This window comes from Peromyscus maniculatus, chromosome 8, assembly GCF_049852395.1.
Source record: "Peromyscus maniculatus bairdii isolate BWxNUB_F1_BW_parent chromosome 8, HU_Pman_BW_mat_3.1, whole genome shotgun sequence".
In the NCBI taxonomy this organism is placed as follows: domain Eukaryota; kingdom Metazoa; phylum Chordata; class Mammalia; order Rodentia; family Cricetidae; genus Peromyscus; species Peromyscus maniculatus.
Window position 1 is genome coordinate 108913128 of NC_134859.1, and position 23812 is coordinate 108936939.

Here is a 23812-nt window from a genome sequence, read left to right on the forward strand (position 1 = left end):
CCTGGGCTACAGCATGAGTTCTAGGAAAGGCGCAAAGCTACACAGAGAAACCCTGTCTCGAAAAACGGGGGGGGGGGGGGGGGGGGGGGTGTTAAGAAACTAGACATCAAAATACTGAACAATCCAATTAAAAAGTGGGCTAAAGAGCTAAACAGAGAATTCTCAAAAGAAGAATCTCAAATGGCTGCAAGACATGTAAAGAAATGCTCAACATCCTTAGTCATCAGAGAAATGCAAATCAAAACGACTCTGAGATACCACCTTACACCTGTCAGAATGGCGATGATAAAAAACACTAATGACAGTCTATATTAGAGAGGATGAGGAGCAAAGGGAACACTCCTCCACTGTTGGTGAGAGTTCAAACTTGTACAACCACTGTGGAAATCATTATGGTGGTATATGGTACATATACACAATGGAGTACTACTCAGCAGAGAAAAACAAGGACAGCATGAAATTTACAGGCAAATGGATGGAACCAGAAAATATCATCCTGAGTGAGGTAACCCAAACCCAGAAGGACAAACATAGTATGTACTCACTCATAAGTGGATACTAGATATAAAGCAAAGAACAATCAGACTGCAACCCACAGAACCAGGGAGGCTACATAGCAGGGGGGACCCTAGGATGACTGTGGCTTAGAATAAGTTTTGGTTTTACTCAATCACTGGGCAAGCCTCAGTGAAACATTTCACTATTAGGATAAGAATTTGCACTGCATCAAGCTGATAATAGAAAAAACAAACAAACAAACAAGTTGGTTAACTTGAGTGCCAAGATAAAAGTTTTAGAGAAACTTGTTAAAACAGATCATAGAAATATTGAAACCCAGACAGAAGAATTTAAAGGTGAACCAATCTTGGCATTGCATTATACAGCTACAGAGAAACCGCCTAAGGCTTCCAAACAGCCAACCTTAATCTATCCAGTAACCTTACAGGAACTGCCAAATGTTCAAGGCTGTGTAAGAGCTGACTGGACTCCTGTGAAAATGTTAGATTTGAGGAGATTCAAAGAACCTATAGTGTCCTGTGGTATGCATTCCTCATTTATGAAGCAGATGTTAAACTCTTGGTCAACTTATAATAGAATTACCCCTCAAGACTGGAGAGATTTGGTTACAGTTGTCTTAGAAACTGGTCCCCAGTTACAATGGAGGACCTGGTGGAAGGATGAGGCTAAGACCACTGAACAACAATGAAGTAGGGCTAGAGGTATGGAAATCTCCCAAGATCAACTTCTTGGAGAGGGAGATTATGCTAATGTAGAAAGGCAATCTCTATATGATGACCACACCCTGGCTTTATGCCAATGGCAGCCTTGAATGCTTGGGACAGAACTGAAGAACTAGGAAAGAAAATTGAGTCACTTACAAAAGTTATACAGGGCCCAAAAGAAACCTTCACTGATTTCTTATAAATGCTGATTTCAGCTGTAAATAGAATGATACCAAATTCAGAAGCTAGACAGATAATAATTGAATCTCTGACTTTTGAAAATGCTAATGCACAATGCAAAAGGGTAATTAGGCCATTAAAGGCAAGATCAGCACCCCTGGAAGAATGGATCCGAGATACAATGAATATTGAATCTCATGACCATGATGATGCTTGAATAGGAAAGATGATTTCCAGAGGTTTGAAGAAAAATAATAATGTCAGATGTTTCGAACATGGTGAACAAGGTCACCTAAAAAGGGAATGTAAACAGGGCATTCCTAGAAATGATGTTTTTTCAAGGAATAATCCTAACAGAATGACCCTCCCTTCTGGATTATACAGAAGGTATGGTAAAGGCAAATACTGGACTAAAGAATGTAAATCAACAAGGGACAGAGAAGGTAATCCTTTGCTGTCAAGAAACTCTGTAAGGGGTCTCTCACAGGCCCCCATCTCAAATTCTGCTGTGGATATCATTCTGTATAAATAAAAGACTGATTGGCCAGTGGCCAGGCAGGAAGTATAGGCGGGACAAGGAGAGAGGAGAATTCTGGGAAGTGGAAGGCTGAGTCAGGGAGTCACTGCCAGCCACCACCATGACAAGCAGCATATGAAGATGCCAGTAAGCCACGAGCTACGTGGCAAGGTATAGATTTATGGAAATGGATTAATTTAAGCTATAAGAACAGTTAGTGTAGTTTTGGTGCCTGTTCTGGATCTGGCTCTATAGACCAGGCCTCAAACTCACAGAGATCCGCCTGGCTCTGCCTCCTGAGTGCTGGGATTAAAGGAGTGTGGCGCCGCCGCCGCCGCCGCCGCCGCCGCCGCCGCCGCCACCACCACCACCACCACCACCAGGCTAATTATTATTTTTTTAAGACAGGGTTTTTAAGGGTCCCTGGCTGTCCTGGAACTCCCTCTGTAAACCAGTCAGCCCTCAAACTCAGAGGTCCACCTGCCTCTGCCTCCCCAGTGCTGGGATCCAAGGCGTGGCCACTACGCCTGGCCACAGCAGTCCTCTTCACTGCTGAGCCATTTCTCCACCCACTAGGCCAGTTTCAACCCACTGGCATTGACAGTGAGGCTGCTGTTGGGGTCTACAAGGCTGCCTAGTGATTAGATGGAGGCCAGCCTGGCTGCAGGAGTGTGCTGCCTCCCAAAAAACATCTGGGATTAGCCTATACATTGTTTTGACTCATTAAGTGCTAATGTTCAAAGGTGAACATTTTAAATTTTAATTTAATTAATTTTTAGTTTTTGAAAAAAGTTTTTTTTTTTTAATGTGTATGGGTATTTTATCTGCATGTAAGTATGTGCACTGTATGTATCGTTGGTCAGAAGAAGGTATTGGATACCCTGGAACTGGAGTTATAGATGGTTGTGAGCAGTAATGTGAGTGTTGGGAATTAAACCCAGGTCCTTGGCAAGAGCAACAAGTGTTCTTTTATGCTAACCCATCTCTCCAACCACCACCCCCTTTTTGTTTTGTGTATGTGTGTGTGTGGGGGGGGGCGAACACACACATACACACACACATACACACATACACACACACACACACACACACACAGTCTCAGCAAGTATATGAAGGTTAGAGGTCAATTTGTGGTAGTTCTTTTCTCATCATGTCTCAGGGACCAAATTCCAGTTGTCAGGTTTGGCAGCATCTCCACCCACTAAGGCATCTTGTCAGCCCATCACATTATTTTATGTAGTTAGTTAGATTTTTTGAGACAGGGTTTCTGTATAGCCCTGGCTGTCCTAGAACTCACTCTGCAGACCAGGCTGTCTTGAACTCAGAGAGATCCACCTGCCTCTGCCTCCCAGAGTACTGGATTACAGTATCTTAAGTTTTTTGAGACAGGCCCTCTCTATTATGTAGCTCTGGCTGTCCTGAAACTCTATATGTAAACCAGACTGGCCCTGAACTACAGACCTCTGTTGGGATTAAAGGCATGTGCCATTATACCTTGCTAAGGTTTTCTAATGTTTTGAGACAAGGTCTCTCACTGAATCTGGAGCATCCTGTTTCAGCTAGACTGGCTTGCCAGCATCCATCCCCAAGATCCACAGGTACTATGTTGCCATACTTGGCTTATGTGGGTGCTGGGATCTGAACTCAGGTTCTCACTTTTACCCACAAAGCTATCTCCTGAGGTCCCAGAAAGTACTGTTTTACAACTGGCACCCCCTTTAATCCCAGCACTCCAGAGGCAGGAGGATCTCTGAGTTGGAGGCCAGCATGGTCTACAGAGCGAGCTCCAGAACAGCCGGGGCTACACAGAGAAGAAAAATAAACAAAAGAACGGTTTTGCTTTTGTTCTCAAAGTGAACATTTTAAAGAAAAAGTGTCTCCTTTCTCTAGAAACTGAAGTTTATTGGACCCACAGAGCCAGGGAGGAGCCACTGTGGGTGTGCCCAGTGCCCTCTTCCTGCCTGCTCCCCCTCCCCCACTCTCCTAACCTGAAAAACACTCAAGCCTAGAGTGCTCTCCTGGTGAGGCCTGAGGTAGAGTCTGGACTCCACAATCAGGCCACCAGACAAGGAGCAGTTCTTTAGTTCCTTTTCTTTTTTCCTCCTGTATCTCCAGATAAGAGAAGCCTGGTAATAGAGTGTGGTCACTGTCACTGTTAGAATCTGCACAGAAGCTGGGTTATGTAAGCAGGATTTAAGAAATGGCTTTGACAAACGTTTTTTTTTTTGTTTTTGTTTTTTGTTTTTTTCCTTTTAGACTGGGCCTAGGTATGTAGCCCAGGATAGTTTTGAATTCACTATGTAGCCCAGGCTGGCCTTGAATTCATGATGATTCTCACCTACCAAGGGCTAGAATTATAGGTTTATTCCATGAGGCTGAGCTCAAAAAAATTCACAGCATTTTAAAGAAAACCAGCCCAGCCATTGCACTGTATTATGTCTGGCCTTTGGCTTGATGGGGGAGGCCAGTACTGACCAGAGGGTCTGGGCTAGTCCCAACTAGTAGCCACATTCCTCAGGAGCTTCCACGCCCATGACCCTTTGGCCCATGGACAACCTTAGCCCTCTTGCTAAACCCGCCCTTTCTGCCCTGTTCTGGTTAGGTATGTGCTTTCTGGAGCTTGGGAGATCCGAGTGCAGTCGGAAGTACTGGGCTGTCTGATGACTGTGATCTGCCCCAGTTTCCATTTGAAAATGGGATCATGGTACCTGCACACCTCAAACCAAGAACTTGCCTGATACTGAGGTTCACACCACTCCCACCTGGAATCCCCTCAATTCCTGGTTCCTGCAGGCACAGACCTTCGGCCCAGCCTCGGCCTCCTTGCACCCATCCCTTTCCTAGGTAGAGGGTCCCTTTCTAGAATGCTAGTCTCCCCTCCTCAGCTGTCCTCTGTGAAAAGGTCACAAATCCACATTAAACCCAACCATGAATGTCTACAGCTTCAACACTGCAGATTAATGTGGTGGCATACACCTTTAATCTCAACACTCCAGAGGCAGGCAAGCTGATTTTAGTAAATTCAAGGCCAGCCTGGACTACAAAGTGCATGGTTCTGGGCCAGTCACTACTATCAAGTCACACCCTGTCTTAAAAGCAAGCAAACAACACAAAGCAAGAACAGCAACAAACCAAACAAATTTGCAAAATTTGTGACTGCAAATTAAAGAGTTAGAGGCAGGAGGATCAGAAGTTCAAAGTCATTTTAAGCTACACAGAGTTTTAAGCAAGCCTGAACTATAGGAAACCCTGTTTTAAAAACAAACCAACCCTACCCCCCAAAAAAATTATAAACTAAAACCAAAAATGAAGTATCAGTTTTCATTTACCAGACTGAGAAAAAGACATGGGACAAAGTCCAGGACACTGGAGTAGAGAGAGGTGCCTTCCACCCTTCAGGCAGCTGCAGGCACTGGGCCAGTTTTTTTTAGAACAATTTGGTAACACTTCAAACTATCCACACCTTTGACCCAGCTATTTCCCTTCTAGATAATTGTCCAACCATGGCTCCCACAGGCACAAGGACACACTGCAGCATCTACCGTGGAAGACGACACACATGAGACCTTGAGGCACAATGAGCTTCACAGCACTATGGACCACCCAAAAGATCTGCTAGCCCCACGTACTGTGAAAAGATCTTCAGATACAATAAGAAATCAAGCTGCCTCAGGCCACAGACTGTTGGAAGAAACAGGGCAGATGTGTGTGTTTAAAGACTGCACCTGGCCCTGGTAGCTGGGTAGGTGGAAGGGAACGAGGCAGTGGGCGGGCTGGAGTCAAGCAGGGGAGAGGCTGGTGTTCCAGCTGAGGCCTGCACAGGTTGTCTGTCAACTCAGGGAGGCAGAAGGCTAACCAGGTTGCCCTTGGAGCCCCTTATCTCCAGGGAGGCTGTCGGAAGACACCAGGGAGGCTGCCTAATACCTGGGAAAGACATTTGGGGGCACCAGTAGTTACACTTCAAGAAGGTAGACTGCCTCAAGACTGAGCTTTGGAAACAGGTCCTCTGGATGGGGAGGTCTTCTAAAGCCCCTGGCTGGGACCTGTGATCTTAGAGGTGTCTGGACAGATGAACAGGTGGAACAGCTGTTTGGAGACTATTGGCCTTTGCTGGGATACATAAGGAATGCTTCCAATTTGATCTTTATGATTACTTTTGATGCTGAGGATAATCCAGGGCCTTGGAAATACAAGGCAAGTCTCTGCTAGTCTTTTTTTCAAAGAGTGTCCCATGGTGCTGCCCAGGCTGGAGTAGAACTCCCCACCTCAGAGCTGGGAACAAGTTCTGTTTTGGCTCTTCCTACGTTAGTGTCTCCTACCCTCAATGTGTGCGTGTGCGTGAAGATGAACCTAGAGACTTGCACATGGGAGGTAAGCATCTGTCACTGAGCTATGCCCCAGCCTTGCATCATATGTCTTAATGCTTAATGTGTGGAAGGCTGCAGCAGGCTAATTACCTCTTCTCCAGGCATCTCATTGCAGTGGAACTTGAAAATCCACTGGTTTGGCTTCAAGAGAAAGTCTGTCCATGTTTCAGTTAGGATTACACCAAAGGTTTCCTCACTTTGGAGAAAACCACTGCCCTGATCATATTTAATACTTTCATCTAGGAAGTACATGTATTTTTAAAGCCTTACATTATTTTTCTTTTTCTTTCCCTGAACAGGGTCTTGTTATGTACTCAGTCTGTCTTGAAATACTTTATTTTCCTGCTCCAGGCTCCAGGGTTCTGGAATTATAGGTGTACACCACTGTGAGGGTCAAGCTTCAGTTGGTGTGTGCTGGGGATGAACTGAGAACTTCCTGGATGTTAGGCTAGGCATCGATACCCTTGAGCCAAGGCCTAGCCCTAAGCTTTGCAGTGTCCATTATCAGTCGTCAGTCTTACTTCCTGAACTTCTTTCTATCCTCTCCCACTCCCCCAGCTGCAGACCTCTATCAATCCTTTATCCTGCACACTGGCTGCTTGGTATTAGGAGTCTAGCATCCAAGACAAAGCCCCAGGTGTCCCCACCCTTAGGTACATTCCTGAAGAGATAGAAGGGACTCAAAGAAGATAAAGAGAACAAGGCCTGGGGCGGGAAGGTGGAAGCTGGGTTTGACTTATTGGATCAGCAGGGGAGAGTTCTGAGGAGGGGAGGAGGCAGGTGCTAGGGCGATGGGGTGGGAGTGAGGGATGCCCTTAGGTATGTGAGGAACTACAGGAGTGGGAATGCCTACTTGTGTCTGCAGGTGGGTGCTGGGCTCCTGAGCTATGCATAACACAGGGAGAATGGGACCCAGGCATTGGGCCAGCACTGCTCAGAGAGACTTGAGCCTTTTGCAAGAAAGAAGGTGAGAGAGGAAACATGGCCTGCAGGTGGGTAGGAATGTGTGGTGGGGAGAATTTAGGGCGTGTGTGTGTGTGTGTGTGTGTGTGTGTGTGTGTGTGTGTGTGTGTGTAAGGGTGCCATCTCACCCAGTATGTGGATGGTCTAGACCCAGGAATTTAGGGCGTGTGTGTGTGTGTGTGTGTGTGTGTGTGTGTGTGTGTGTGTGTGTGTAAGGGTGCCATCTCACCCAGTATGTGGATGGTCTAGACCCAGGAATCTGTCCAGTGCTGGTTGTGGGTCTGAAGCCTTGCCCTCATCCTGGCAGGACCTGGACAGGAAACCAAAGAAGCCAGTGAGGACTGAGGGGGGTTGGTGTGGGCAGAGCTGGTTCCCACCTCAAAATCCAGAGGTGAGGCAAGTATTCCCAACCTCCAGACAGGGTGCCAGCATGGAGTTCAGGGTGCCTCATGGTTCTCCTACCTCAACCTCTTGACGCTGGGATTGAAGACAATTGGTGGGCCCCAGCACCCTGTGGTTTTTGTGTCCTTACATGCTGTCCTGCCCATGTGTTCCATCAGCATTGTTAACTGTCAGTCACTGCTCACAATGCGCTGAAAGTGTAAGCACTGGAACAACCCAGAGGGAAGACTTCCAGGCTGACCGGGGACTATCTCACCCACTAACATGGTGAGGTCAGCCACATCTTCATCAGAGACCTCATCCCCCAAAGTGTCACTGTGCCCACCAAGAAGGTCCACAAGCCATTACAGTATTATCATACAAAGTGACAAATCTCACCTAAGCCTTCAAAATACCAGGCCTGTAACAGGAACCTAAGGGGTAATTAAACTACTAGATTGCACTGATAATGTCTATCTTTTCCTCTCAACAAAATCCTCTGCAAAGGGCCAGGACGCGGTGGTGCACACCTTTAATCCCAGCACTTGGGAGGCAGAGGCAGGTAGATCTCTGAGTTGGAGGCCAGCCTGGGGACACAGTGAGTTCCAGGAAAGGCACAAAGCTACACAGAGAAACCCTGTCTCAAAGAAAAAAAAAATCCTCTGCAGGGTGAACCACAACAAAGCCAGAGATCTTTGCTGGACTGTGGTTTTTTTGTTTTGTTTTGTTTTGTTTTTAACTTTACTTTTATTACAAAAGGGCTCTAGGAGCCGTCAGCCACATCCCACACTCAGGCTGGGGATGGTAGCTCAGCTTCTCCCTATCTTTCCCACTGAGAGCCCCAAGCTTCTAGGAAGATGGTCTGGGCCCTAGGGCACAGGTATAGGCAATTCCCTGGGACAGGTGAGGACAGCCAGGAGACCCATGAAGAGCAGGTGTTCGGGTTCTAGGAAAGCGTTCCCCTCACTGATGAAAATGAATCAAGAGGAGGAGGGGGCAGGCTTTGTGACTCATGGGAACCTTCCCAGCCAGCATGGGGCGAGGAGGAGGACTGTTCAGGACCCAAAGGGGCCAACCACAGGCAGTGTCCTCCTACTTGTCCTGCAAGTTGATGCAAGCTTGTGTTCTGGCCAGTGTACGCCGCTGTAGGGACTTGCACTGTGTGACAGGATGTGGCCAATGCTAGTCTCCGTGGCTCTCTTGATAAGGTGATGCATTAGCTCTGGGCTGGGAAGCTCTGCTCTATGCTACCTTCACCTGGATACTGTGACTTGCAGCTCCAAGCATTTTGCCCAGTATGTGCCACCTTCATACTCCCTCAGGTCACACTCCACTTGTAACTCTTTGGTTACCGAGTGCTATTTCGGCTGTCACTTCAGCTGCCAGCCAGGGTGCTCCCAGGCTTCATGTGGCCACCAGCTTTCCTGAGGACCTGCCACTGGACACGCCTCTCCGTTTTGTGAGTTTCTGCCTGGCAGAGATACCAGCAGCTACTGTTCAAGACTCAGAGTGGTTTCCTCAGGGTCAGCTGTACCGCTGTTTCCCATTGGGGCCATGTGGAAAGTCTGTGAGCATGGGGAAAGTTTGCCTGCCAGAGTCGGCAGCAAGTCTACCCTCGACTCCAGTCACTCTGTCCTGGTCTAGGATTAGTTGGCTGTCCTGTCCGAGGTTAGGACTTCGAGGGATCACATCCGCTCCTCACCTCCTCCAGGGCTTCTCTCTGAGTGTGTCTCCCATCACTTTTCCCCACCTCACCCACCTGCACACGACACAGGCTTCTCAGGCTTCTGGTAGTCCCTGGTTCCACCTCTCCCCAGATTGTGGCCTCCTGACTGCTGCTTCCTGAGTTGCCCATCCTACTCTCTGCTGAAGCCACTCAGCCAGGGAGACTAAAGTGATGATCCTCGCTCCACTGAGACCACTCTTCAAACCACCAGTGATCTGTGAAAGGGTGAACGGCGCTGGTTGGTTGGCAGAAGAGTCACAGGCCACAGCCACGACTACCAGAGTTAGAAAGAGCTTTATTAGAAAGAAGAGGGGTTAGGAGGGAGAAGCCAGGCCTGGCGGGGTTGGGAAGTAGGGTAGAGCAGACAGCAGAGAGGAAACAGAAAAGAGAGGGTGGGGGTCTGTGTCCGGCTTTTTAAGGCAGGGGTGCAGTCGCCTGCGCCCCCAATGACGTAAGATGTTAGACCCGGAAGAGTGAGAGCAGGATCCTAACAATCTACACCAGGCAAACTCAGGGGTTGGGGCACAGCAGCACATGTTTATAATCCTAGCACCGAGGGGCAGAGGCAGGAAGACTGGGGCAGGTTCCAGGCTAACCAGGGCTACATAGCAAGACCATGGCTCAAAAAAAAAAAAACAAAAACAAAAACAAAATCAAACAAAATAAAACAAGGGTCACTTTGTAGAAGTAACCGTCTTGTTAAATAAGAAACACAGAGCCAATGCAGAGATGAAAGCCCAAGAGGTCAGAGCTAGGAGTTAAAAACCTTACCCTTCACTGCTGCTGCTGTCCTCTTCAGCCAAGAGAGACCTACTTCCTGTGTGTTTGTCTTTATATAGACTTTCTGTTCTGCCTTCTCATTGGTTGTAAACCCAACCACATGACCTCCTTGTCACTGCCTGTCTGTACAGACCTCCAGGTCTTCTATGGTTGATATTGAGATTAAAGGCGTGTGTCTCCATGCTGGCTGTATCCTTGAACACACAGAGATCTGCCTAGCTCTGCCTCCGAAGAGTTGGGATTAAAGGTGTGCACCACCACCGCCCAGTTTCTGCTATGGCTTGCTATTAGCTCTGACCCCCAAGGCAACTTTATTTATTAACATACAAATAAAATCACATTTCAGCACAATTAAAATATCACCATAGTCACTTCTCTATCTTATCCTTGATGCATTTGTGGGGCTAACCACTTCCTCACTCTTTAAAGCAACCGGGTGTGGTTGCTGTAATTCCTGTAATCCCAGCACTTGGGAGGCAGAATAAGATCACTGCAAATTGAAGGCCAGACAGAAATATACAGTGAGATACTGTGGTGATATTTTATTTGTGCTGGAATGTGGTGACATTTTATTTGTATGTTAATAAATAAAGTTTGCCTGGAGATCAGAGAAAATATCAAGCCATAAACAAAAGTCAGGCAGTGGTAGCACACGCCCTTAATCTGATCACGTTGCAGGCAGGGTCTCTTGTGTGTCCAAGCACACTAGGAACAGCCAATCGTGGTGACACACACCTTTAATCCCAGTACCAACCACAGAGACCTGGAGGTCTGTATAGACAGGCAGTAACAAGGAAGTGAGGTAGCTGGGCTAAGAGCCAATGAAAGGGCAGAACAGCAAGGCAATAAGAACCTGGGTAGACAGGAAGTTGTGGCATTTTGGAAGCTACAGAGCTGGTAAGGAAAGGCGGTTGGTGGCTCTCACTATTTCCCTGATCTCCAAGGCTTTCACCCCTATATTTGGCTCTTTTGGCTACAAGATACTGTTGGTTAAGCGGCCGATGGAGGAGAGCGCTGGATGTATCGGTGACGGAAGAGTCATGAGCCATGGTTACCTTTCTAGAGCTTTATTGGGAGAGAGAGGGTGAGGGGGCAATATGGAAGGAGAGAGTGCAGAAAAAGAGAACACAGAGAAAGCACATCCGCTTTTTAGGCTTGTAGGTTGGTGATGTAATTAAGGACATAATCCTTGCAGATACAGTCTCAAAAACACAAAGTAAAATAAAACTAACAAACAACAAAAACATTAAGCACATGTTATACATAGTTGAAAGAACAATAAAAATAAAATAATTTTGGGGCTGGAGAGATGGCTCAGAGGTTAAGAGCACTGACTGCTCTTCCAGAGGTCCGGAGTTCAATTCCCAGCAACCACATGGTGGCTCACAACTATCTGTAATGAGATCTGGTGCCCTCTTCTGGCCTGCAGTCATACATGCTGTATACATAATAAATAAATAAATCTTTAAAAAATAATAATAATAATAATTTAAGGTCCTGTACATCTAGTTTAAGGAACAGAATGTTACATTGCCACTTGCTTTTTTTTTTTTTTTTTTTTTTGTTTGTTTGTTTTTGTTTTTTCGAGACAGGGTTTCTCTGTGTAGCTTTGTGCCTTTCCTGGATCTCGCTCTGTAGACCAGGCTGGCCTGGAACTCACAGAGATCTGCCTGGCTCTGCCTCCTGAGTGCTGGGATTAAAGGTGTGTGCCACCACCGCCTGGCTAGCCACTTGCTTTTGTAAATAAAGTTTTACTCATACCAGTTGTGTTTGCTGACGGTCAGGACTCTGCATGGGTCTTCTGCTTTTGAGGGCTGAGAAGCAGAGGATGGACACATGGGTGACTGTCAGATCACATACATTTGTATTTGGCTAACTCTCATGAGAGACAGTTGGTGGTGATGCAGGCTTCTTTGTCACTGATGGTGCTTCCACCCTCTTCCCTGAATGCACCAGGCCAGTCTGTGCTGCCTTTCAGTTCCCTGTGCTGATCAGTCAGATCAGTCTGTCCACTGGTGTCTCATTCAAAAGGATAGCACTGGGGCTGGAGAGATGGCTCAGCAGGTAAGTGCTTTTCCAGAGGACCAGGATTCAGTTCCCAGCACCCACATCGGGCATCTTACAACCTTCTTGTAACTCCAGCTACAAGGGGATCCAATGCCTCTGGCCTCCTTAGGGCACCTGCATTCACACGCACCTACCCACTTCCCTTTGGTGCTGGCAGTATTATAACTTCCTGGTTGTGGGTCTCATTATTCTGTGTGTGATTTGCTAGGCTTCCTGAGAGATCTTTCTTCCTTATACCCTCTTTCTTGGATCTATTTTCCTATTGCTATCTCAGTTTGTGTTTTATTTCTTGAAATGGACTCTCGCTGTGTAGCCTTGGCTGTTCTAAACTCCCTTTGCAGGCTGAGCTAGCTTTGAACTCTCAGAGATCTGTCTCTGCCTCCTAAGTCTGAGTGCTGGGACTAAAGGTATGTGCCACCATGCCCAGCTTTGCTATCCTATATTCTTTAAACCTGTTGAGCACAGTCATTGAGACCCAGTGTCTCTAGGTCCTTATGTGGAGAGCTTTGCTACAAGAGCTGATTTATGATAACCTTGAACAAATGACCCTGGAATAACTGGAATTGTCTATTTTCAGTGGAGTGTCAATTTAAGCTCTTAGGCTGTACATGACTAGAAATCAGTTTATACTGAACTAGACATTAAATACTGAACCAGATGATTAAGTGTGAGGCACTAAAAAAATTCTATTTTGGCTGGGTGTGGTGGCACACTCCTTTAATACCAGCATTTGTGAGGAAGAGGCATGTGAATGTCAGTGAGTCTGAGCCCAGTCTGGTCTATATAGTGAGTTCAAGGACAGCCAGGGCTATGTAGAGAGACCCTGTCTCTAAAAAAATATTTTGTCAGGCATGGTGGTGTATGCCCATAACCCCAGACTTGGGCAGTGAGGGTAGGAAAGTTTATAGCAAGTTTGGAGCCAACTTGGGCTACATGAGACCATGGTTTTGTTTGTTTGTTTTGGTGAAATCGGTTTACAGACTTGAAGAGTGCTGGGGCAAGTAAGGATTAACTCAGGGTTTTTTTTTTGTTTTTTTTTTTTTTGTTTTTTGGCTGTTTGTTTTTTTCTGAGACAGGGTTTCTCTGTGTAAGAGCTCTGGCCATAGGGATGCAAGGATGGTTCAATATATGAAAAATCTGTCAATGTAATACACCATATAAACACACTGAAAGAAAAAACCACATGATTATCTCATTAGATGCTGAAAAAGCCTTTGACAAAATCCAACACCCCTTCATGATAAAGGTTCTAGAGAGATCAAGAATACAAGGTACATACCTAAACATAATAAAAGCAATTTACAGCAAGTCTACAGCCAACATCAAATTAAATGGAGAGAAACTCAAAGCGATTCCACTAAAATCAGGAACAAGATAAGGCTGTTCACTCTCCCCATATTTATTCAAAATAGCACTTGAAGTTCTAGCTAGAGCAATAAGACAACAAAAGGAGATCAAAGGGATACAAATTGGAAAGGAAGAAGTCAATCTTTCATGATTTGCAGATATGACAGTATACATAAGTGACCCTAAAAATTCTACCAGGGAACTCCTACAGCTGATAAACTCCTTCAGTAAAGTGGCAGGATACAAGACCAACTCAAAAAAATCAGTAGCCCTCCTATGCACAAATGATAAAAGGGACAAGAAAGAAATCAGAGAAACATCACACTTTATAATAGCCACAAATGTTATAAAATACCTTGGAATAACACTAACTAAACAAGTAAAGGACCCGTTTGATAAGAACTTTAAGTCTCTAAAGAAAGAAATTGAAGAAGATATCAGAAAACGGAAGGATCTCCCATGCTCATGGATAGGTAGGATTAACAGAGTAAAAATGACAATCTTACCAAAAGCAATCTACAGATTCAATGCAATCCCCATTAAAATCCCAATACAATTCTTCACAGACTTGGAAAGAACAATACTCAACTTCATATGGAAAAACAAAAGACCCAGGATAGCTAAAAGAATCCTGTATCATAAAGCAACCTCTGGAGGCATCACCATCCCTGACCTCAGGCTCTAATATAGAGCTATAGTAATAAAAACAGCTTGGTACCGGCATAAAAACCGCCATACAGACTAATGGAATCGAACTGAAGACCCTGACATTAATCCACGCACATATGAACACCTGATTTTTGACAAAGAAGCCAAAACTATACAATGGAAAAAAGAAAGCATCTTCAACAAATGGTACTGGCATAACTGGATGTCAATATGTAAAAGATTACAAATAGATCCATATCTGTCACCATGCACAAAACTCAAGTCCAAGTGGATTAACGACCTCAACATAAATCCAGTTACACTAAACTTAATAGAAGAGAAAGTAGGAAGTACACTTGAACGCATTGGCACAGGAGATCACTTCCTAAATATAACACCAGTAGCACAGACACTGAGCACAACAATTAATAAATGGAACCTCTTGAAATTGAAAAGCTTTTGTAGGACAAAAGACACGGTCAATAAGACAAAAAGACAGCCTACAGAATGGGTAAAGATCTTTACCAACCTCACATCTGACAGAGGACTGATCTCCAAAGTATATAAAGAACTCAAGAAACTAGACATCAAAATACTGAACAATCCAATTTAAAAAATGGGCTAAAGAGCTAAACAGAGAATTCTCAAAAGAAGAATCTCAAATGACTGCAAGACATGTAAAGAAATGCTCAACATCCTTAATCATCAGAGAAATGCAAATCAAATTGACTCTGAGATACCACCTTACACCTGTCAGAATAGCTATGATAAAAAACACTAATGACAGTCTATGTTGAAGAGGATGAGGAGCAAAGGGAACACTCCTCCACTGTTGGTGGGAGTGCAAACTTGTACAACCACTGGGGAAATCATTATGGCGGTTTCTCAAAAAATTGGGAATCGATATACCTCAAGACCCAACCATCCCACTCTTGGGCATATACCTAAGGAATGCTCAATCATACCACAAAGATACATGGTCAACTATGTTCATAGCAGCACTATTCATAATAGCCAGAACCTGGAAACAACCTAGATGCCTGTCAACTGAAGAATGGATGAAGAAAATGTGGTACATATACACAATGGAGTACTACTCAGCAGAGGAAAAACAATGACAGCATGAAATTTGTAGGCAAATGGATGGAACCAGAAAAAATCATCCTGAGTGAGGTAACCCAAACCTAGAAGGACAAACATGGTATGTACTCACTCATAAGTGGATACTAGATATAAAGCAAAGAACAATCAGACTGCAAACCACAGAACCAGGGACCCTAGCAGGAGGGACCCTAGGATGACTGTAGCTTAGAATAAGTTTTGGTTTTACTCAAAAAAAAAAAAAAGAGCTCTGGCCATCCTGGAACTCGATTTGTAGCCTGGGCTTAGCCTTGAACTCACAGAGATCGCCTGCCTCTGCTTCCTGGCTGCTAGGATCAAAGGTGTGTGCCACCACCATGGCTCAGTTATTAGAGTGAGCACCCAGTATATAGAAGCCATGGGTTTGATTCTCAACACTGTATATACCACAAATGCTGGCACATACCTATGACCTCTGCACTCAGGAGTTGGTAATCCTTACCTACACAAGGAGTTTGAAAACAGCCCTTTCTAGAAACATTATCTTTAAAAAAGAAAAGAAAAGGGTGTCAAGATGATAAGTGGGTAAATGTACTTGCCACCAAGCCTGATGACCTGAATTCAATCCTTGGGACTCTCAGAGGAAGAAGAGAACCAATTCCTGACTGGGGATACAGCTTAGTGGTAGAGTATCTGCCTAATATGCTCTAGGCCTCAGTTGCCAGACAAAGGCAAAAAAGGGAATGAATTTCTAACTTTGGCAGATATTGCTTGGAGTCCACAGAGACTGTAGGTTCTTATTCCCCTAGCAAAACACACATGCAAACATACACACACAGGCGCACGTACACAATATACCACATATGTAAATAATATATATGCATTTTTTAGTATATATAAATATGGTATATAATATATAAATGTAGTTTGAATGAGAATGTATGTTTGAAGCCTATACTTGGTCCCCAGTTGATGGAACTGCTTGGGAAGGATTAAGAGGTGGGACCTTGTTGGAAGTGTGTCACTGTGGGGCTTTGAGGTTTCAAAGCCCATGCCACTCCCAGTTCGCACTCTCTGCCTGTTGGCTGTGTATCAAGATGTGATGTCTCAGCTATTGCTCCAGCACCATGCTTGCCTGCCTGTTGCCATGCTCCCTGCCATGATGATCAAGGACTCTAACACGAAACTGTAAGCCCCAAATTAAATGCTTTCATTTATAAGTTGACTTTGTCATAGTGTTTTACCATTACAACAGAAAAGTAACTAAACTAAAACACTGTGTGTGTGATTGTGTGTGTGATGTGTGTGTGTGTGTGTTTTAATAGTAATTAAAAAATTTTCTTAAAAAAAAAAAAAAGCAAACTCTTTTGGAAAAAAAAAAATTTTCCCCCCGAGACAGGATTTTGCTATGTGCCCAGGGAAGTACTGAACTTCTGGATCCTCTTATCTCACTGCCTCGAGTAGCTAGGACCAGAGCATGTGTACATGCTCATCTCAGAACTCTCTTATTTAACATACAATATGTGCTTTAGCGTATATCCAAGGGTATTCACCATCATCTTATTTGTAATGGCAAAGGACTGGAAATGACCTAAACACAATTGCTGGAGAAGACATCAGGACATAGCTGCACAGTGGAGCAGACTGTGACCAAGAGAAGGACACGTCCAAGGCTCACACCAGATGGACACCGGGATCATGCACCTCATTCAGTGTCTCTGGCTATCATTTTTTCTTTTTTTCCTTTTTGAGACAGGGTCTCTCTATGTAGCCCTGGCAATCCTGGAACTCACTATATAGACCAGGCTGGCCTCAAACTCACTGAGCTCTGTCTGCTTCTGCCTCCTGAGTGCTGGGATTAAAGGTGTGCACTACCATGCCAGGCCTTGTTTTTGGTTTTGTCTGACTTAGATTTTGAAATCATTTTTTTCTTCCTCTACCCTTCTTGCTTGGTGTCATCTCAAACAGTTGCCCCAAAGCAAGTCCTTTAAAGAAATTTTCCTAAGAATTTCACTGCAATCCTTACTGGCTCTTCCAGAGAAGCAGAGCATCCACCCAGAATCTACTGTGAAGAAGTAGATTCCCATCCTAAGGAGCCTGGGGACACAGTGTGTGACACCATTTCTGACCTGCAGGGCTGTATGATACATACCATGGAACACTTTGGCTCATATAAGAACTGAGGTCCACAGGCCTGGGAGATGGAGAGGGTAGAAGAATTCAACACACCAACTCCAGTCTCTTCAGAACATTGGAGCCACACTATTCCCACCCCTTTGGTACCATACCCTCCCTGTTGGTAGTAGTCAAGCAGGCAGCTCTCCTACCTGCAGCAGAGTCATCCTGTGAAGGGATGCCTGAAGGGCTGGATCCCAGGTCTAACAGCCTCCAGGTATCTTGGAGGGAACTGCTGGCCAACGAAGATGATCTGTGGGTATGGTGGTCACTTTCCTCAGGGACTTCTTGAGCCTGTGGTGGTAGCTTTGGAGACCTATTTTCTTTCTGATAAACTGACTTCCAAGTCTCTGTGGGGACTCTGTGTTGTTTCTGTGAAAGTTAAGAGGACAGTTATCTTTGACAGCAACCTCTCTCTAGCCTTGGAATGTTAGCGCTCTCCTTTCCAGCTCCCCTCAGGATAAGGGGACCAGGACACTTCTCAAGATGGGGACAGAACACCAGCAGTGCTGTGTAGATGTAACCAATCGTCTTTTTAAAATAAGAAACACAGAGCCAATGTAAAAGAGAAAGCCGAGAGGTCAGAGCTCAGAGATAAAATCTTACCTCCTGCAGTGCTCCTAGCTTCCCCGAGAGAGCGCTACTTCCTGTTTGTCTGTGTTTAAATAGTCTTTCTGTTCTGCCTTCTCATTGGTTGTAAACCCAACCACATGACTGCCTCATCACTGCCTGTGAGTACCGCCCTCCCTCCAGGTCTTAAAGGCGTATGTCTCCAATACTGGCTGTATCCCTGAACACACAGAAATCTACCTAGCTCTTCTACCCACCACGCTCTTGCTATGGCTCTAATAGCTCTGACCCCAGGGCAACTTTATTTATTAACATAAAATTAAAATCATTTTTCAGTACGAATAAAATATCACCATAGTGCTGACTGACACTACCAGGCTCACCTGAGTGTCTGAAGCCCAAGTGAGTCCAGGATACAGGTGTGGGGACAGAGCCTTGAAAGCTGTTATTCCTACCAGAGTGTGAAAGCCACCATGGGGTGAATGTACACTAGGTGCCCTGGCTCTGTGTTCCTCCATCCACCGCCGCCACTACCCCCCCTCCTCCCTGCCCCCCACAAGTCCATGGCAGACATCAGAGCAGCATGACCTTTCCTAAGGTGCCCTGAGTGTTCAAGTTCCCACAATTTCCATATTCAAGTGTGTGTGAACACCCTGCCTGGTTATACCCCAGTATCCACATAACCCTATGACTACACTCCAGCTCCCATATGTACCCCCAGAAACCACTGCACCCCAGCACCTGGCTGTACCTGAGCAGGTCTTGATGCCACGCCTGTCTTGTGGCCTCGTGGGGTGTGGTTTTTGCTGACCACTTGGGCAGAATGGGGTTGCTTTTCCCCTGTATATTCAGAAACACATTTTCTCTTGGTGTGCCTGGGGTCCTGTCATGAAAAGTCAAGAGAAATTCAGGAACTGATATCATTGGTATATGAGCTTCCCCACAAGATTAGGAATAAATGTTCCCCAAATCCTGGGACTAGCGACTCTTCATTTGGTGGCAGTCCTTAAAGGAAGGACATGTTTGTTTTTCTACACAGAACAGATTCAACCAGCTCCCTCCAGTTGGCCTAAGTGCCTCTCACAGCCTTCTGGGGAAGGAAGCTGTGATCCATGCAGAAGTCTCTTCCCCAAGAGCAGGGCATCCTGCATGGCCCTGGCTTAAGTAAAGCCCAGCCCAAGACAGCACCTCTCGGGCTTGGTTCCATCCACGCTCTGCAGAGAAGTCAATGGGAGAGGAGGTAGGGGACATCAAGGAGAACCAGATAAGGGATATGAAAGGAATCGTGAAAAAAAAGAGGAAGGAAAAAGCAGCTGGACTTGTGCAGAACTCAGAGCAGTGGGTGGGAGAGGGTGCAGACTTCTCTGGCTATCCTCTAGTGGACACAGTAGTGAACACACCCAACACACATGCTTTTGGGCTTAGCTTAGAGCTCTTCAGCTGCTAGTGGTTATCAGCTCCATCAGCTCACTGACCCCTGGCTTTCTTCCTCTTCCTGTTTTTACCCTGTTTCTCTTATCCTTACATATATGTAATCATATCTTTCTTCCTTCTTTCCTTCCTTTCTTTTTTTCTTCCTTCCTTTCTTTCTTTTTTTTTTCTCAAGATAGAGTTTCTCTGTGTAACAGCCCTGGCTGTCTTGAAACTCATTTTGTAAACCAGGCTGGCCTAGAACTCATAGAGATCCACCTGCCTTTGCTTCCAGAGGCTGGGATTAAAGGCGTGCACCATCAGGGCCAGCATGTAATTCTTTTCAGCGTGTTCTTTTAGTATCTTCTTACTCTGTAGGTAGCATTTACTACTGGAAATAAACAGGCAGTGGTGGCACATACCTTTAATCCCAGAACTCAGGAGGCAGAGGCAGGTAGATCTCTGTGATTTCGAGGCCAGCCTGGTCTACAAAGTGAGTTTCATGACAGCTAGGGCTGTTACACAGAGAAACTCTGTCTCAAACAAAACAACAAGAAAGAGACTGGAAGTCCTTTTCCATATATGGAAATATATATGTATTTTATGAGTATAGGTATTTTGCCTGAATGTATGCCCCTGTGTATCATGTGCATGGTTGGTACCCGCAGAGGCCAGAAGAGGGATGGGATCCCCTGTGACTGGAGTTACAGATGGTTGTGAGCTAACATGGGTGCTGGGAATCAAGCCTAAGTCCTCTGGAAGAGCAGCCAGTGCTCTTAAACCACTTAGCCATCTCTCCAGCTGTTTTTTGTTTGTTTTGGTTTTTTGTTTTCTGCTTCTTCATAGTGAAGACAGGGCTTCACTATGTAGCCCAAGTTGGCTTTAAATTCTCCATCCTCTTGTCTCAGTCTCCAGTGCTGGTAAGTACCACCATGCCTGGTTTCTTTGCTAGAGTTTTACATTATTTCAGTAGATGTAATAAACAAATGTAGTTTTATAGTTTGGAAGAAATTAATAGTTTAATAAAGTATTTACTATACTAGGAAGAAGTAGTCAGATAACAGGCATGTTTCTCTGCAATGGACAGCAGGCTGGTTTACTTGATGTGGGAAAGATTTCTTCTGACAACACACATCTGAGAAGTTTGGGCAAAGACTAGTGCAAGTGACTGAAAATTCCCAACTGTTGGAGTGGAAGCTCCCCCATGATTCAAGATCGTCTCTCACAGGTCAGGAGTAGAAGCACGTTTGTGGGTGTACGTGTGCCTGTGTGGCCCATGGAGGGTCTGGAGGGAGCATGTGCCACACGATGCCCCAGTTTCCAGTAGTGTGGAAGCAGCACCCTCCACTCTGAATTGGGCCTTTCTGGGCTCAGCCTCCTGTTCAATGCTCCCTTTACAGTTTCCTCCGTGGGGAGCGTGGTCTGCTGGGGAAACACCTGGCCTGCCCTCCTTCTTTGGCCAGTCCTGCTCAGTTTCTTCTCTGACCAAACAACTGACCTCCAAGTGCCCCGGCTGTTCTCTCGGCCTGTTTCCTGGGTGGTCTTGCCCTGTCCTGACTCTGCTCTTTCCCTTGGCCTGTGCTCTTTGTGTGTGGCCTCAGGCTGGCCACAGGTGTGAATGGAGAAGGAATGCCTCCAACTTGTCCCCCTCTTCCCCACTCAGCTGCTCAGGCTAAGCCTTGATGTTTTCTCTTGATGTTCTGGTATTCTTTTTTCACATTTTAGCTCTGCCCTTACCCCTACCACGCCTCACAGTCTCAGTGGCCCTCACCAGTGATGGTCAGCATGTTGCTCCCTGGCCCAAAGCTGCTGTTCTCACCTTGCTGGGGATAAACTTAGAATTTACATCACCCCAGGGCAAAACCATCTCTACATGGCTGGCTTTCTTTCTTTCTTTCTTTCTTTCTTTCTTTCTTTCTTTCTTTCTTTCTTTCTTTCTTTCTTTCTTTCTTTCTTCTCTCTCTCTCTCTCTCTCTCTCTCTCTCTCTCTCTTTCTTTCTTTCTTTCTTTCTTTAGGTTTATTTATTTATTATGTATACAGAAGAGGGCACCAGATCTCATTACAGATGGTTGTGAACCTCCATGTGGGTGCTGGGAATTGAACTCAGGACCTCTGGAAGAGCAGTCAGTGCTCTTAACCTCTGAGCCATCTCTCCAGCCCGGCTTTCTTTCTTTTAACTTATTTTAAGTAAACTGAAAAGGCAAATTCCTTCTGGGAGCATATATTTGTAGTTATTCAACAAATATGAATCTGTACTGAGATTAAAAAAAAATTTCCATAGCCTTAAAGGAGCCAGTCATTAGTAAATTAAAAGGTATAATCAGATGGTCCCGAGTGGTGATCCGTAATCCTAGCACTTTAGGAGCCCAGGCAGGAGGATTGCAAGACTCTTGTCTCAAAAATCAAATAACCCCTGCTGTACACATTAGCTCCAAGGCACAGGCTTGCTGCTCCACCAGTCAATGGTATAAATTGCAAGTTGTTGAAACTCGTGGGAAGAACAAAGCAGTATGGACATTCCCGGGCAGAGACATGGACCTCAGATTTTAGTGAGGTACAACCTCTGCCCCCAACCTCGGCTAAAGGTCTGCGTGAGCAGCTGGACACTGGACTAACGGAGGACAGATATCTTGCAAGTCATGAAGCTGTTCTGGGTAAAACTTAAGGACGGAAAGTATGTTTTTGTTTGAGACAGGGTCTTACTATGTAGCCTTGAATGGCCTGGAACTCACCAGGCTGGACTCAAACTCACAGAGATCTGACTGCTCTTGCTTTCTAAATGCTGGGATTAAAGGTGGGTGCCACCACACCAGAAGAAGACACTTCTTTGAGTGACAGAAAGTCTCTATCAGGTGAAAGGAAGAGAATGGCTGGAGTTGACCTTGAACATTGGGGATGGAACCTGGGGCCTCCTGCACACACTAAACAAGGGCTCTGCAACTGAGCTACACCCCAATCCTTGACCATAACCAATATGCCTGTCTATAAGAAATTTTAAAAGTTGGATGTGGTAGAGCAGGCCTTTAATCCCAGCACTTGGGAGGTAAAGGCAGACAGATCTCTGTGAGGCCAGCCTGGTCTAAACTGTTCTAGGCCCTTCAAAGCTACAGAGAAACTTTGTCTTAAAAAAAAATTACAAAAAAGTTTTAAAGATTTATTTTTACTTATATGTCTGTAACTATAGGTGTGTATGTCCTATGTGTATGGGTGCCTGCAGGAGCCAAAAGAGCACATTGGATCCTGTGCTGGGTAGTTTTCTGTCAACTTTACACAAGCTAGAATCATCTGGGAAGAGGGAGCTCGAGTGAGAAAATGCCTTCACTGGACTGGCTGGTAATGTCCGAGGCACTTTTTTTTTATATTAATGATTGATATGGAAGGCCTAGTCCACTGTGGATAGTAACACCTCTGACAGCAAGTAGTATAAGGAAGAACACTGAGTAAGGCTTGTGGAGCAAGCTAAAAAATCAGCATTTTTCCACAGCCTCTACCTTATTTCTCCTCCTTTTTTTTCTTTCTTTCTTTTTTTTTTTTGTTTTTTGTTTGTTTGTTTGTTTGTTTGTTTGTTTGTTTTTGGAAACATGGTTTCTCTGTGTAGCTCTGGCTGTCCTGGAACTTGCTCTGTAGACCAGGCTGGCCTCAAACTCACAGAAATCAACATGCCTCTGCTTCCTAAATGCTGGGATTAAAGGTGTGCGCCACCGCCACCCGGCTCCTACTTCAGTTTCTGCCTCTAGGTTCCTCCTCTAATTTCCTCCTTTCATGAAAGACTGTGACTGAGACATGAAAGTCAAATAAACCTTTTCTTCCCCTTCTTGTGAAGTTTCAGAGGGAAGTCTGAGAGTCCTTCAAAGACTATCAGGGACATTCATGCAATACTTTAAATTAAGAATCTCTGGTTTTTCTTTAGCTGGGGCTTTAGGATCAGCTGTGACTATGAAGAGATCAGCACCTCTGAGGTGAAACCTTTGTTTTATTTGGAAAACCAGTGCTGGTTAGCTAAGGCTGAAAATCAACTGTGATGAAGAGACCAGTATCAGGCAGTGGTGATGCACGCCTTTAATCCCTGCCCTCTGGAGGCAAAGGCAGGCAGATCCCTGAGTTCGAGGACAGCATGGTCTACAGAGTGAGTATTAGGACAGCCAGGGCCACCAGGGCCACACAGAGAAACACAGACTCAAAAAACCTTAGAGAGAGGGAGAGAGGGAGAGAGGGAGAGAGGGAGAGAGGGAGGGAGGGAGGGATCCGCATCATAAATTAGGTGAAATCTATCTTCTGGGAAGTATTTCCTTAGGGCTAGCACTCAGAAGCTATGGCTCTGTGGCCCAAGGCTGCAGCTTAAGCTGGCAGCCAAACTTGCTAATGTATAAAAATCTC

At 45.4% G+C, this 23812-nt stretch overlaps 1 protein-coding gene across 6 annotated transcripts in view; it reads right to left on the minus strand.

Annotated features, from left to right (window-relative positions):
- Positions 1-23812, minus strand: part of Ccdc57 (coiled-coil domain containing 57) — a 114576-nt gene that overhangs the window by 21814 nt on the left and 68950 nt on the right. For 5 of the 6 annotated variants that reach the window (XR_013042009.1, XM_042283237.2, XM_006987647.4 and 2 more), the window contains 2 exons: positions 18776-18907; positions 17607-17826 (listed from right to left, as the gene is read on the minus strand). Coding sequence is in view for 4 of the 6 variants with exons in the window: in XM_042283237.2 (XP_042139171.1) it covers positions 17607-17826; positions 18776-18907 (352 nt within the window). In the remaining 2 variants the exon portion in view is untranslated. Of the gene's footprint in view, positions 1-17606; positions 17827-18775; positions 18908-23812 lie in introns of those variants that run through there. The other variant, XR_001579722.3, reaches the window with a different exon arrangement.